This window comes from Castanea sativa, chromosome 8, assembly GCF_040712315.1.
Source record: "Castanea sativa cultivar Marrone di Chiusa Pesio chromosome 8, ASM4071231v1".
Classification (NCBI taxonomy): domain Eukaryota; kingdom Viridiplantae; phylum Streptophyta; class Magnoliopsida; order Fagales; family Fagaceae; genus Castanea; species Castanea sativa.
In genome coordinates, this window is record NC_134020.1 from 36,938,517 (window position 1) to 36,953,105 (window position 14,589).

Sequence of the window (14,589 nt, forward strand, 5' to 3'; positions counted from 1 at the left end):
AACTCTTCTCAAGCACTTGGTATGCCTTCTTTTTAAACCCAAAATAAAAACTATCCATTTAAAGAGCACACCTTTTCATTACAAACAATTAAGGTAGTCATCATGAAAAACTACAAAATTACAAGACTATCTCATGTTTTGATTCTCAGTTGCCAGTACATCACAATGTCATAAATTTGATATTTCGAAAGGTATCAAATTGTCAATACATCCCATGTTCTGGTTTCTCCATTTATTGGTGGAGATTAGCATAAAAGTTTGAACAAAATAAAGTGTGCTCCAAAGATAATGTGGTTGAAGATTCATAAACCCATGCTAGTAGCATTCTTCGTTTTACTAATGTGCTGCAAAGAGGACGATGTGTTGGTTAAATTTTAAACGTTAACGTTCACAACAGCAGCAAACGTTAGAAGCAATGTTAGTCTTGTGGGTGAGTTATGTTAGTTTTTGCTTGAAATTTAATGAGGTGGCATTGGGTTTTAATCTCCACCGTTGATTTAGTAGTGGGTGATGTGATAGCTTATGTTTAAAACAAAAATGAGATATATTATTAAATTTTTACTGAAGCTAAGCCAGACCCTATGAACAATGAAGAGTTGCCTTGGAAAAAGGACACCTTTATTGTCACTTTTGGTGATACTAGTTTCAGTTTTCTAAAATATTGGCTTGGCCGTTACGAGTTGTTAATAATTGCAACAATCTCTTTTCCATTGCTTTTTCTGCAAAATTTGCCTTTTCAACTATCTTGATTGAGCAAGATTTACTAACTTGCTAGAGCGATTATCGAGCAAGACCTTGCACAAACTCGCTTGTACCCATCTATATGTTGCATGTATCTTACTCCTCCACTTAAGTCTCGCTGAAGGAGGCTTATTTAGGTGTCGTTTTGCCCACTTGGTATGCCATTTTGATCATTTTGTATTCTGACTGAAACTCTTACATTGTGACTTATATACGACAAGCATAGCCCGAGTCCAGGCTTTCATTCGTCTTCCTTCGTGGTCCCTTCAAATGACTGCTAAATTGGGATTGCTACAACAGTTATTTGCCGCATCTATTTAAAGTTTTGGCCCTACTGGTGGCCTCAACCATTAGGCATTAGCACCATCGATCATACAATTTTTGCCTCTCGAGCTTTGTCGAGGTTAGTGAGTGAGTAACTTGCAAAGCTTCTACTCAATCATTTATCTGTAGGGAATGTGGATTAGCTTGGCATCCTTTACGGTAAACTTAAATTTCAAAAATCCCAACACCTATAATCTTTGCATTGCAAGGTTGTAACTGTTGGTTTTCGAAGAAACTGTTCATGGGCACATGATTCAATTTTTTATTTTTCAGCCACTCATGATTTTTTCTACGATTAGTCCCATTTACTTTTCTACCATTGATATATCACTCTATTTGTTCCGATAAATATGATTGGTGTTAGAATACAAGCCCAACAGGCTCTAAACTCATATTCAATCATAATCTATAAAATTTACAAGAAGTAAAAGACTAATCTGCAATCTTTAGGAGAATACAAAAGTCATAAAAACAAACGTGATAGTAATGTTTCATTTTAAATATTGTGCAACTAAGATTAACAAATTTCTTCCTGTGAAAGTGATTTGCTATGATTGCTATCCTATTTACAGGATGACTTTCAAGAAAATTCTCTAATCACTATTGAAAATTGCAATCCTAGCCAAACCACCACTGCACAAATGAAAAGCTAGGTAAAAAAGAAGAAAAAAAAAAATGAAGAAAGTTCTTCTTGCTAGACAGCTACAGCCATTTACAATTCATAACTCAACAACAAATTAGAATTAAACTCCCCAAAAAAGATAGGAGTAACATGGATCCAGTTATTAGAAAATATATAGAAACTACAAGTTAGAACTACTTGCTTCCTACCATATTACACTTGATCAAACTCCCAATAGTATTCCACACCATTTTCACATCCTGCAACCTATCACCATCAGCTAACTTCTTATACAAATAACTCTCAAATGTCATGCGCTGCACATACTCATCATCACAAAGCTCCACCAAAGCCTCTCTAGCCGCATTGCTACCATAAAACACTCTCTGCAAAAGGTCCAAAAACCTGAACGTAGTGACATACTTGTTATCCCACACTCTCAAATACTCTCTCTTCAAATCATCCTCATTGACCATCCTATCCCCTCCTTCCGAGGCCTTCACAATCGCTTCGCCACACATTCTTCCCGACTTAGCCGCAAAATATATCCCTTCGCCCGAACATTTGGTCACGTATCCAGCCGCGTCCCCAACAAGCGCGACACGCCCACGTACCCGAATCGGACGCGGGTGTTCGGGTATTGGGTGAGCTTCGACTTTGATCACTTTTCCGCCGCTGATCTTGTGCTTCACTCTCTCTCTGATACCCTTTTGGAACAGCTTTATGTTTTGCTTGGCGCACACGGTGCCCGTGCCGACTGCCACGTGGTCACACTTCGGAAAAACCCACGCGTAAAAATCGGGGGACACGTCGTTCCCGACGTACATCTCGGCGAGGTCGTTGTAGTACTCCATTTTGTGGTCGGGCAGCTTGATTCGCTCCTGGAAAGCGATGGCGCACGCGTACGTGCCGGCGTGGATTGAGCGAGCGACGCGGCTGTTGGCTCCGTCGGCGCCGACGACGACGTCGACGGGGAGAGAGTGTCGGGAGTTGTCGGAAGTGTAGTGGACAACGTAAGGGGAAGTGGAGGATTCGGGGAGTTCGAGGTTGGTGACGAGGCCGGAGACGAGCTTGGCTCCGAGCGACTCGGCGCGCGATCGGAGGAAGGAATCGAGTGCTTCGCGGCGGAGCATGGCGATGAACTCGTTGGGTCTGAGAGTCTTGCCGAAGTCGACGGAGAGGTTCGACGGCGAGAAGATGCGCATGCGGGTGACGTGGCGGTCGATGAGGTGAGATGGGATGTTGAATTCTTCGAGCATGCATAGCGGGATGGCGCCGCCGCAGGGTTTCGCCGTTGTAGGCGGGTTGCGTTCGAAGAGGAACGTTTCTATGCCGCCGGAAGCTAAAGCCTCGGCGGCGGAGGACCCAGCTGGTCCTCCGCCTATCACGGCGGCGCGGAGCTTCCTTCCCGGGAGGGGTGGGTTGGTGGAGTTTGATGAGGCCTTGATAGTGAGTGGATGAGAGTGAGAGTGGGGTCTGGTGACGGTGGTTTTGGTTGGGAAGAACACAGCGAGTGTAGAAGAAGCTGTAGCCATTTTTGGTGCGTGTTTGCTGGGTTTGGAAATGAATCAGTGTAGAAAAGAAGTGAAAAAAGCAAATACACACTGTTTGATTCTCCTTATTAACTTGTGCGTTGGCTTCAGTGCATTGGCTTCTGTAAAAGTGCTGATGATGCATGTGCCATTTGTTTTCAAATCTAAATAAACACTGTATTACATGCTAGCTACTTTTTGTAGTTTTTAATTTTTAAAAATTATTATTTTAATCAAAAGGGCTATGAATTTCGAGAACAAAGACAAACGGTGTCATCAACCACTGGTTGTAAATTTTGTATCATGGACTGCTGCTTGGTCAGTGTGCCAACGAGAAAAATGATAGCATTGGACTATGAGTTAAGTGTGTTTTTTTTACTGTTTTTAAATGTTAATACTTTTTAACTCTTGTGAATTGTTTGGTGAGGGTGGCCCCAACTGCAAATTAAGTGATAAACTACTATTCACTTATAATAAAAAATTGTAAAAAATTTGTAATCCTGCAACTTTTCTTTGTACAAAATTGATGACTACAGCGGACTTTCAGCTTAAAACTATGTGCTTTTGAAGATGGTAGTAGGACCTATTGATGCTCACACCACGGCAAAAAAATAAAGAAAGTCTTGTTGTCAAATGCCGTGTCCTGCAGTTAAAAAATTATAGGTTACACCCGCACTGTGGGTTTTAACTTTTACCTCAGATGCAGTCACTCTATGTTCTAATTATACATTTGACAAAAAAAAAAATTAGGACTCTTTGATCAGTTTGCTTCTGAAATCTTCATGGTTATTGAATTCCAGCCAATACATTTGTTTGTTTCCGTTAAGGCACATTTCCAGTACTAATGGATGTACTCGTGTAAGGAATAATACAGAAGTCTGGATTGGGAGAATTATTCAGTAGCCTCTGCAGACAACACAGAGTTGGAAGATTTTGAACAGTTCCGTCATTTTGATGTTTGAGGAAGTCACAATTACATCATAGATGAAATTCAAAGCCAAGGAAGGTTAAAATATGAAGTAATTGTATACCATCATTGTATTCGCACGTACGAAGTAGCCTTCAGGAAATCTGGAAAATTTGCTCTTTTTGACTGTAACTTGCTTAGTATTTACATAAACTTGCATTTAAAATCATCAGCATTAGCGTTACTAACTTCTACTTACAAAAGGCCAGCTAAACAAACCATAGAAGGGAAAATCAAAATGGTAGCTGCATGGTCATCAGGTCAGATGCATCACTCAAGTGTTGGTTAATTCCTGAATAGCTATAGGATGGCACATTCCAGAGAAGGGTCGGCCAGACCAGGCAGAATCTGCAAGCAAGGAGTTAACCGCTAGTGTAGGGTTGTATAAGTCCCACCAGACAAAACTTGAAGCTTGGTCACAGGCCATTTCTTGGGAGAGGCAGCCAATCATCGCGCCATACGTGCCAGCCCCACAGCACGCGTTCCTCACTCCCTTAAATCCTATATTTGCGACAGAAATGCACATCATATTAAGTAACTAATGATATTGGACTTGTTGATTTCACATGATGATGTTCTGCATAAGATATAGTCATAACTAGACAACATACTTTTTTGAACTGTTGGAGATAGCCTGCAAATGATTTATACAATTCTAATATGGTGCGGGACATGTGGAGTGATTATTAACTGAGTGGCTAACTTAGCATTAAAAGTCTTACTTGAAAACTTAAAGTTTGATTCCTTCTGAAATTTCAGATATGATGCAAAATTGTACTGTCAATTTAACTCTTCTAACACGGGATCCATCAAGCGCTTAATCCCATCCTTCAAACCAAAGAAAGGTTCCACGGAAAAGATTTATATTCAGAATTCGGAAATTTGCAATATAGGAGAAAAATGAAACAAAGGACCTAAGGCCAAAAACAAACTAACCTGTTCTAGAGTTTCTGAACCAGATTAAATGCAACTTTTGTCAACTTAGAAGTCAAAATTTCAGAGGGATTACCTTGTTGGCTATAATCGTAATTAATCCTGATGACAAAATAATAATGCTGGAACATTCTGTCCTTACAAAGACACCTTTTAGTGTTTGGGATCATTTTTTAGTTTTAGCTTTTTCAACTTATTTTCTTATGTACAACTTTTTAAAACCTCACTTTTTCTAAGTACAACTATATTTTAATCAACTTGCAGCAAATAAGTAATCAATAAAAAGCTGTATCCAAATGCACACCTAGTGGTGGTTTAAATAGCAATTTATCCAAGGCATTGAATTCACAATACATCAGATTGGAACAAATTGATTTATAAAATTATAAAATGTTATGAAATTTAAAGGACTCATAAGAGATGCTAGTTGAAGCATGGGGGTCTGATGATTTCCATGGCTATAGCAGATTTAGTTAGTCCCTCAGAAAGTAAAGCAATATTATCTCTTTTTAATTTAATATAAGACCACAAATTTCTACTTTTTAGGGTGTCATAATCAGATCATATCTCAAGACATTAGAGGAATAGTGTAAGGTAGTAGTAAATACTTTCAGGTTCATACCATAGTTTTCTGGTTTGGTAATGATCTCCATTATACCTTGATACACATCACAGAAGACTATCTGTACATCGGGCAACTTGGAATTAAGCTTCACAATGTGCTCATTCAGCATAGTATTGTACTCCAAAACTATATCATTGATTTCCTTCACGCATCCTCGGTCATCTTTTTCAACAGTAGAGTTATTATACCACTTCCACACTGTACGTGGTGTACATCCCAAAGGCAAAATTCCCGTGCATATTATCTTCCTGAAATTTGCATTGTAGAGAATCCTTATAACATGTATCATCTGGTTGACCAAAATGTGAGCAAACTCTTGGCTATTATAATTGAGCATTACACCAGAGGAATTTCCAAGGAAGAGATCAATGTAGTCATCTTTGCTAAAGGAGAGGTACACCACAGAGGATTTGATAAAATGGTCAGCACTGTTCTGGCCAAGTTGCAGCTGCAACAGCTGTATGATCTCAAAAACTTGGCGTAGTTGTTGGTTGAGAGACTGGTGGCTCTGGCTCCGGGGCTTCAAGATTGTTGCTTCTGCAGACCCAAAGTTCAGACCATGTTGGAGCTCTGCAGTCGATCCATTTTGGCTGTAGAAAGGTAAGATGTTTGGCAACCTCATCTTCTCAGCTACAGCAACCATATGTAAATTATTACCTTTAAGAGTTGCAAGTCCAAATGGCAAAAATTTGTTGATCAGAAATACAAAATTTCTAAATACTTGTCCTGCATCTCCCAAAATTCCAGTATGTCTACATTGGCAAATTAGGAACCTTTACTTGCTAGCCTATCTGCTCACGCACACACTCATAGGCACAACATTTATCAAATACTTTTTTAAAAAAATAGCTATACAACTCAGAAAATTGTTACTCTATCCTAATATTTATTAAAAATCCAAATTTTAATTGTTCAAGAAAATGTTGTAGTGTGGTTGCTTCCAGACTTGATAGACACTATCTGAAATGTAACAGTTCTCGTTCCCTACCAATTGGACAGATTTTTCACATGATTCTTGACAATGAATTGAAAGAAGATATGATAATAGAAAATCTTGCGGATCGAAAAAAAAGAAAGAAAAGAAAAGGTAATCTTGAAAAATGCATTGCAAATTATCTCTGTGCTTGAAAAAGACTAATTCCAATAAAAACATCCAAACGTACTCAAATCCTCAAGAATACAAAACACATATAATTCCAAGATAGCTAGCAATAAAGTAAGCAAGGCTAGAGTCTGAGAAAGTAGTACCAAGAAGATAAGGAAGAAGACTTGAGTCTGAGCCATCGCATGGATGCAAAGAGAAATTATGGTGAGTGAGAGGGTACAACAAAGTGTTGTCTCCACAGTCAACAGAAGAGTCCCCTAACACGTACAGTGCCATCACATTGTGTGTGTCTGGGGATTTCCCATTTGTTACGTTGATGATAAGACCCATCAAGACAACAACCAGAAGAACAAGGACCAACCCTTTTGGTGGAACTGTGTTCAGTACCATTTTTGCATTCAAACTCTGCTGCTTTTCTTTCAACCTTCTCATCTCTTGTTCTGCTTTTTTTTTTTTGGATCGAACTTTCTTTCTTTTCTTTTCTCTTTGCTTTCTTTCTTTTGAGTCCAACACTGCCTTCCCTTTGTATGGACTAGAAAGATAACAGCATATAAATGAGTGACAACCCGTAAAGCCTATTCATTTTCTGGTTTACTTGCCGCCCAAACCATACTGGCAGTTATGACGCAATTTTTTGGTTTTATGTTTAAGAACAGATAGGCACTGCCACTGCATTTCGTTCAAAGCTTGTATTATAAAGATGAGCAAGTGTAGTGGAACAAACTTTTCCACAATTCCTTCTCAAAAAAAAAACTTTTCCACAATTTTGTTATGTAGCGACTCGTGAATAGTGAAATCATGGACCCATATAGATCCACTATTTTATTCCTACCACCACTCACGAGTTGCTAGATAGCAAAGTTGTGACAAAGTTATGAAAAAATTTGAGGTACTAGAGTTTATAAGGATCTCCCAATTAGATACCATTGTTAACTGATGCGACTCAGAAATTCGTTAAGCCATTCGTCCTTTTATTCTTTTGAAAACTCAGCAAGTTCTCACCTCAGTTCAGAGACCTCACTAGCTTGAATATGCACAAAATATTACACAAACTCTTTTTGTTAAAATATTATGGTTAAAATTAAATAATTAATTTTACCTTTTATCAACTGTTAAAATTTGTAGATTTTATTTAACAGCCTTGTAACTTAATTTGTGCACTTTCAATTATTTTCAACAGAAACAGGGTTCAAATCCCCTCCAAACAATTGGACTATTAAACGAAAAAAAAAACATGTAGTTTTTGTTACCCCACCCGCATTATCTGCTTGGGGCTTTTTTTTGTTTTTTGCTTGGGCTCTTAAATTGTATTGTTATGTACTAACTCGTATTAATTTCTCCTGAGACCCCCAAAAAAATGATTAAACTTTTAAATTCACCATTTTTTTAACTAATTAAATTTCAGAAAAACAATAGATAATCTATCACTTTTTCCACTTCAAGTATAGGACAGGTTAATTTCTTGATCGTCAGATAATAATAAAAAGCCTCCTTTCTTATCATTTTATGATTAGGGGAAGAAGATATTAAACCACAGCCTTCTCCACCACATCACCCCTGGTTTTTTTGTCCCTTACACCATTCCATGATTCCAAGTTTGTGAACAATTGAACTTGTCATTGGGAGCAGGCAAGGTTATTACTCCATAAGCCTTTCCAGTAATTTTGCTCCTCAAATAACCTGCTTTAAATTTGCACCAGTTGTTCAGACCTAGCTGGAGGCTATGCCCTTTTTTTTGCTCTTACTGCCTGAGTCATAAATGACTCGATGACAATAACTTGATAATAAAGGGCCATTTGGTTGTATCAAAAAAGAAAAAAAAAGGGTCATTTGGATGCCATAAACTAGGATGCATGGACACTTTATTTAGGATGTCATATCCGTGTGGTATCCATATCATATTAGTGTCGTACCTTCTATTTCGTTTTATAATTTTTCAAAAATTACTTATGTCACTATGTCGTACCCGTACTCATATCTGTACCCGTACCCGTGTCCGTGCATCCTAGGCCATAAATCATTTCACATATAAATAGAAGCTCCGTCGCAAATCTTATGTAGCATCGAAGTACTAATTAAACTCCTTAACAGCAATATTTTCAACCAACTCCAAGAACAGTTGGTCTTGGGGGTGATTGGAATTTCCCAAAAACTTTCCTTTTTCAAACGAGTTTCTCTTAACATATGCATGCCAACAAAGTAAGAATAGCTGATCATTGGTATATGCCGAGATAATGCAACAAAGCGCCGCACAGGTTAGGTGTCATGGCCTTTGTATTAAGGAATTTGATGTTTTATTCTGCTAAAAGGAATTTGATGTTTAGCTCGAAGACCTGGTTGGACACAATTTAAATGACAAAAAAGCTTACTTTGAATACATCTTCAATCATATTCCAAGATTTCCTAGACACCACCGAGGAGATGCAACTAATCTGTACCATGTTGAAAGAACAGTGATCCGTTTATAAACCGTCTACAAGTTCAAAGCAACCCATAACTCCTCATTACGGATATCGACCTTATCATTTATTAAAGAAATTTACTTGGAAATTATAGACCCACCCCAGAAACATGAACTTGACCTCCTATTATGCTTGATAAACTTGGTAATTGGTAATTGGGTTCCCAATACCTTCCTTGGTGACACCGTGAGCTTGGATTGGTTGCTAGTCAGCTGACATTATGTATTATTGCAAACTAGACAATAAAAAAGAAGTTAGTCTTTCCAACTAAAGAGTAATCGAAATTTTGAAACTTTCCTGTCTCATCATGAAACTCATGACTAGAAATGAGTTGACATCAGATCGCAAACATTTAGAACAAAATGGGACTCGATCCAAATTGACTGAATCTAAAAATATGGCGAAGTTCAAAGTTATCATGAGTAAAACATAGTGACAACTAACAAGCATACCCTAACTGTGTTTGAATTGAGGGAGATGGAGGAGAGGCTAAAAGGAATCACTTTCCAAACATTAAATAAATGGCACTCCAAATCTACCATGGATAGAATAGAAAAACAGTGCAGAAATATTTCCAAACATGAAGTTTTCTTTGAGAAAAACCAACCTCCAAAGGTGAAGTTTCACTTAATCACAAGATTTCATCTACCTTCCTCATTCAACATCCAGTCATATAAATATACAGCTTTACAAGATAAAGATGAATACAAAAGGAAACTCATCCAATATATTTTTTTGCTAAATAAGTTTAAAAAACTCAACTACCCGCCGTACAAGATTGATTTATCCCTAAACAAGGAAACTAACCAAACAAATACAACAATGAATTCTCAGCCTCATTCCAACTCTCAGGGTCCATTTAGTTGGAAGTGGAATAGGGAGGATGGAAAATAAAGGAGAGAAAATAGGAAAGAAAACTGAAATTGAGTGTGTTTAGTTGGGAGGGGAGGGAGGAGAGAAAAATGGTGGGGCCCGGCAACATCCCCCACTAAAGAGCCAAGCTTTTATAGTGTCTACTCACTTAATGCATGAATTGTCCATTGTCTGCTTTGATGTCAATTTTTACATGCCATCTCACAAAGGGAAAGAGTTACAACATAAGTTTGAAACAAACCAACCTCCAAAGTGAACTTTCAATAAATAACAAGCTTTCAACTATCTTCCTTATTCAACATCTAGTCATATTAGCATATGATTTTACAAGATAAAGATGAAATTCAAAAGAAAGCTCATCCTAATCTATTCACCCCTAAACAAGGAAACTAATATAACAAATCACACAATTTATTCACACCCTTGTCTATATATCCAACTCTTAATAACGAGTAAAATCTCATACTAGTCTATTACGAGTTTACAACTATCTAACATTTATTCATCCCTAACAAGTCCAACAATTCATTCCCACCCTGATCTATGTAACCAACTCTTAATAGCCAGAAAACAACCTTACAGTGACATATGTATAGATGCACATGATAGTTGCGCATGCACATAAGGACACCACCCACATTTTGTTCAACAAATTTTGCAAAAATTCCATGACCTTTAAACAAAATGCAAGCTTCAGACAAATTTGGAGACTCTGTCACACACATTAACACGACTATGAATACTCTGAGAAGATTCAATGAACTTTCGATCAAAATAAAAACCTTGGGCCACACACACACACACTGCACGACATACTTTTAAAAGGTTCAGTGACCATCTCAAAGGATGAAAACCTTAGGCCAAATATTGGACATACACACACAGGGAGGCATGCACACAGATACACTCCAAACCAAACCACCATATTCACATTCTTTCACCACATTTGACAAAGAAAACCAACTTTGTGCCAGAGAAGAATGGAAACTATAATTTGAGATGCTTACAGCAAGGAACCAACTGAACATAACAAAGCTATATAACAACTAATATCAAATGAACACCACGTTTATAATTCAAATATAGGACGAAAAAACCACAATTAGTCAGCTTACCTGCCTTTTTTTTTTGGCCATAAGTCAGCTTGCCTGCTTAGAAAATAAATTTTACACCAACCTTACGCTAAAATGCCCAAAGTGTAAAAGAATGATGGAACCTAAAATCAACTAGTACTTTACGCCTTCAGCTTGCTGCTCACCCTACGCTTATTATGCCAAGCACTACCCCTATCACCATTAACTGTGTTCTTCTTAGCTGCAACTGAACATTGATCAGTCCGACCACCTTTACTGTTCATCTCTATTTGGAGCTTACGCCGCCTCATCCTATTCTCTAACCGTATTCCTCTTAGAGCACGAATCCTCTTCTCAATTTCCAATGCTTGTGTGAAATTAAAGATCCTAACAGCACCTTCCTCCCCTGCACATACTATCCGATCAGCACCAATGTCAACTGAGAACAGGTTGCTCCCGTATCCATGTAACATCCTCTGTGGAGGCTCCACACCATTTTTGTCCACATGCTTGGTCCTTGAAACGCTCTTGCCTTTGCTAGTTCCTAGCAGCTTTCTTACATCTATTAGTGACAGCTTTCCATCACTAGAAGCTGAAACAAGCCATGGAAACTCAAATGCAAGGGAATGCACAGGACCCGAGTGTGGAATCCATGTAGAAACTTGAGAAACAGTGGCTTCAGTGCAATGTCTCACAATCTCGAACATGTGTATCGCGCCATCTTCTCCTCCCGTGAAAAGATAATTTCCAGTATGGCTTCTCGCCAGGGAGTAAGTATTACCAACATGAGCACTATAAATAATGGTGATCAAAGTCCCACTACTGGATTCCCAAATATATACATCTGAGCCTGATGTGCTAGCAACTGTAGTATCATGAGGGGCAAGTCCCCACACCCAATCGCTATGCCTCAAAACCGTTAAGCACTTCATTGAAAAACGATCCCATACACGAACAGTCATATCCCACGAACCACTATACATCCTTGTAAGATCCAAAGCAAGAGAAGTTATCGGTCCCTCATGTTCCCATACTCGGAACTCTGTACTCTGGCTTTGACAACCCCTAAGGTCAAACAAGTGTTGAAGCCCCTCCACTGCCCTCCAACCATGGATAAATCCATCGGTACCACCAGCAACCAAAAGTTTTGTATCTGCTGCAACTGCTCGGATAGTGCAACCAAGTGGTCGTGAGGATGCAATCGACAACCCTTCTTCCATGTTCCACATTCTAACAACCGAGTCATATCCTGAAGTGAAAATAAGCTTTGCAGAAGCCAAAAGGAAAACAGTACGAACTGCTTCAGCATGACCATACATAACATCCATACTATAACGTCCCATAAACGTGTTACTCCTAAACTCCCTCTCCACATAAAGATCCTTCCATGACTTCTCATCGGAAAACCCCGAATCCAAAGGTGTTGGAGCTATTGGAAGTCCCCACCTCTCACAATAGAATTCCTTCCACACATGGTGCTCAGAGGCAAGCCTATGAAGACTTGCTGAGACACAAGAAACAATACCAAGCTCTTTCGGATCAAGGCAGTTAAGGATTTCGGATATTAATGCCGGAGGAAGGTCAGTGATTGACCGACGAAAATTGGGCAAAACATCATCATCAGACAAAGGCTGTTTTGACTTGTTAGAGCTTACAATTGCCTTCCTAGAATGAAATTTCGACACGGGTTTTGGTTTCACAACCCTTTCGTTTTCGGGTTTGGAATCAAATGCGAGATTTGACAATGCAGTTTCTTTGGCTTTGAGTTTGGAATTGAATTGATTAGGTTCAATGTGTTCTACACAAGATACCAGCTTTTTAGAATCCTCAGTACCCTCTTGGCATACAAATTCCATAAAATAAAACTCTGAACCCTAGACTTGAATTCACGGGTTGAAAACTCAATCCCCAAATTGCAACAACAACAACAAAAAAAAAAAAACTTATTTTGATTCAAACCCAGATTTTTTTTTTTACCCAAAATTCTTAATCTAATAACAAATATGAAGGACAACCCAATTGATAAAAGTAGCTGCACTACACAAAAATGATAAGAACAATCTGAGATAGTCAACAGAAAAAATAAATTGAGAATTAGTATGATCAAACTAAGACCCAGAAAATTTTGATTAGAGCTAAAAAGTAAACTAGAAAAATGAAATTGAAATATAGGTGAGAAAGATCTGAGTCTACAAAGATACCTCAGAGATTATAACACTAGCCTTGGAATTTGGAAGGTACAGAAAAAGAGAGAGAGAGAGTTTGTTATACTTTGCTTTAGGGAATTTTTGTTTGTCCAATTTTGTGAGAGAAAATTGGTTGGGGAGGAAAAATAGTCTTCGGGTCCAAGAGGTGATTTTTAAATGTTTCTATCACCGTTTAAAGGCAATTGAATCAACGGTGGAGATAAGGACTAAGAATAAAACGTCATAGATTGGTTAGACTAAAATAAAATATTTTCCATAATAAAAAATATATTTACCCACAAAAGATAATAACAATTATAAAAATAAAAATAAAATTAGCTGTACTTGGTTGTTATTGGGCCGGCTCGATAAGAAGCAAAGATGTGTATCCACAGTCTGTGGTTTATAAATATGTGTAACCCTTTTTTTATGGTGGAAATGTTCCCTTTTTTTATATAATTTTTTTTTTATATTTTAAAAGGAGCTTATAAGATTTCTGAAAATTATGTAGAATTTTCTAGGAATATATGTATCATAATTCATACACATGTACATTTGACAAGCAAAGTGCATTGCTATACTTGTGCAAGATGTTTTTATGATATCCTTTTATTTGTATTATGAAAAATTGATTTTTTTTCTTTTTTTCTCAAATTAAATTTGTGAGTATTAGCAATCATCACTGTTGTTCCTGTGAGTGTGCTTTTCTGTATAGAAATGGGAATAGAGTAGCTAGGCAGGTTGATGACCTCAAAGGGCCTTGTTGTGATGTAAATAAGTAGTCCTTAAACTATAGAGAAATGTTATATCCACAATATTTTCACAACAAATTATAAGTGACAAGTAATAACGAGTTATTATTAGCGGGCAAAAAAGTAATTTCGGTAATAGGTTTAAATTATAACCAATAACAACTTACCGTCTATGATTTATTGTGAAAACATTGTGAACATAACACTTTTCTAAACAGTTCAATCCCATTTGGTTCTCAACAACCAAATTTATTCCCAGTGCAAATTGAAACTTTAATCTGCCTCCCTAATAATTTATGCTGCAAAACCATGATCTTAACCATTGACAGCTGCATCTTTAAACCTACTTGCAAATAAAAGAGGTCTCCCCAGCAATAAGTAACAAAAAAATATC

At 37.8% G+C, this 14,589-nt stretch overlaps 3 protein-coding genes across 3 annotated transcripts; all 3 read right to left on the minus strand.

Annotated features, from left to right (window-relative positions):
* Positions 1-1,730: 1,730 nt before the first annotated feature.
* LOC142607027 (geranylgeranyl diphosphate reductase, chloroplastic-like) lies at positions 1,731-3,382 on the minus strand. The gene has a single exon (XM_075778433.1). It carries the CDS (start codon positions 3,220-3,222, stop codon positions 1,882-1,884), a length of 1,341 nt encoding a protein of 446 aa, XP_075634548.1. The 5' UTR covers positions 3,223-3,382; the 3' UTR covers positions 1,731-1,881.
* Positions 3,383-4,402: 1,020 nt separating this feature from the next.
* Positions 4,403-7,365, minus strand: LOC142605703 (GDSL esterase/lipase At1g71250-like). Its single transcript, XM_075777137.1, has 3 exons — positions 6,993-7,365; positions 5,742-6,374; positions 4,403-4,687 (listed from the first exon to the last, which is right to left on the minus strand). Exons 1-3 carry the CDS (start codon positions 7,279-7,281, stop codon positions 4,461-4,463), a joined length of 1,149 nt encoding a protein of 382 aa, XP_075633252.1. The 5' UTR covers positions 7,282-7,365; the 3' UTR covers positions 4,403-4,460.
* Positions 7,366-11,236: 3,871 nt separating this feature from the next.
* LOC142608376 (F-box/WD-40 repeat-containing protein At5g21040) lies at positions 11,237-13,588 on the minus strand. The gene has a single exon (XM_075780140.1). The coding sequence runs from the start codon at positions 13,111-13,113 to the stop codon at positions 11,419-11,421; it is 1,695 nt and encodes a 564-aa protein (XP_075636255.1). The 5' UTR covers positions 13,114-13,588; the 3' UTR covers positions 11,237-11,418.
* Between the last annotated feature and the right edge of the window lie 1,001 nt (positions 13,589-14,589).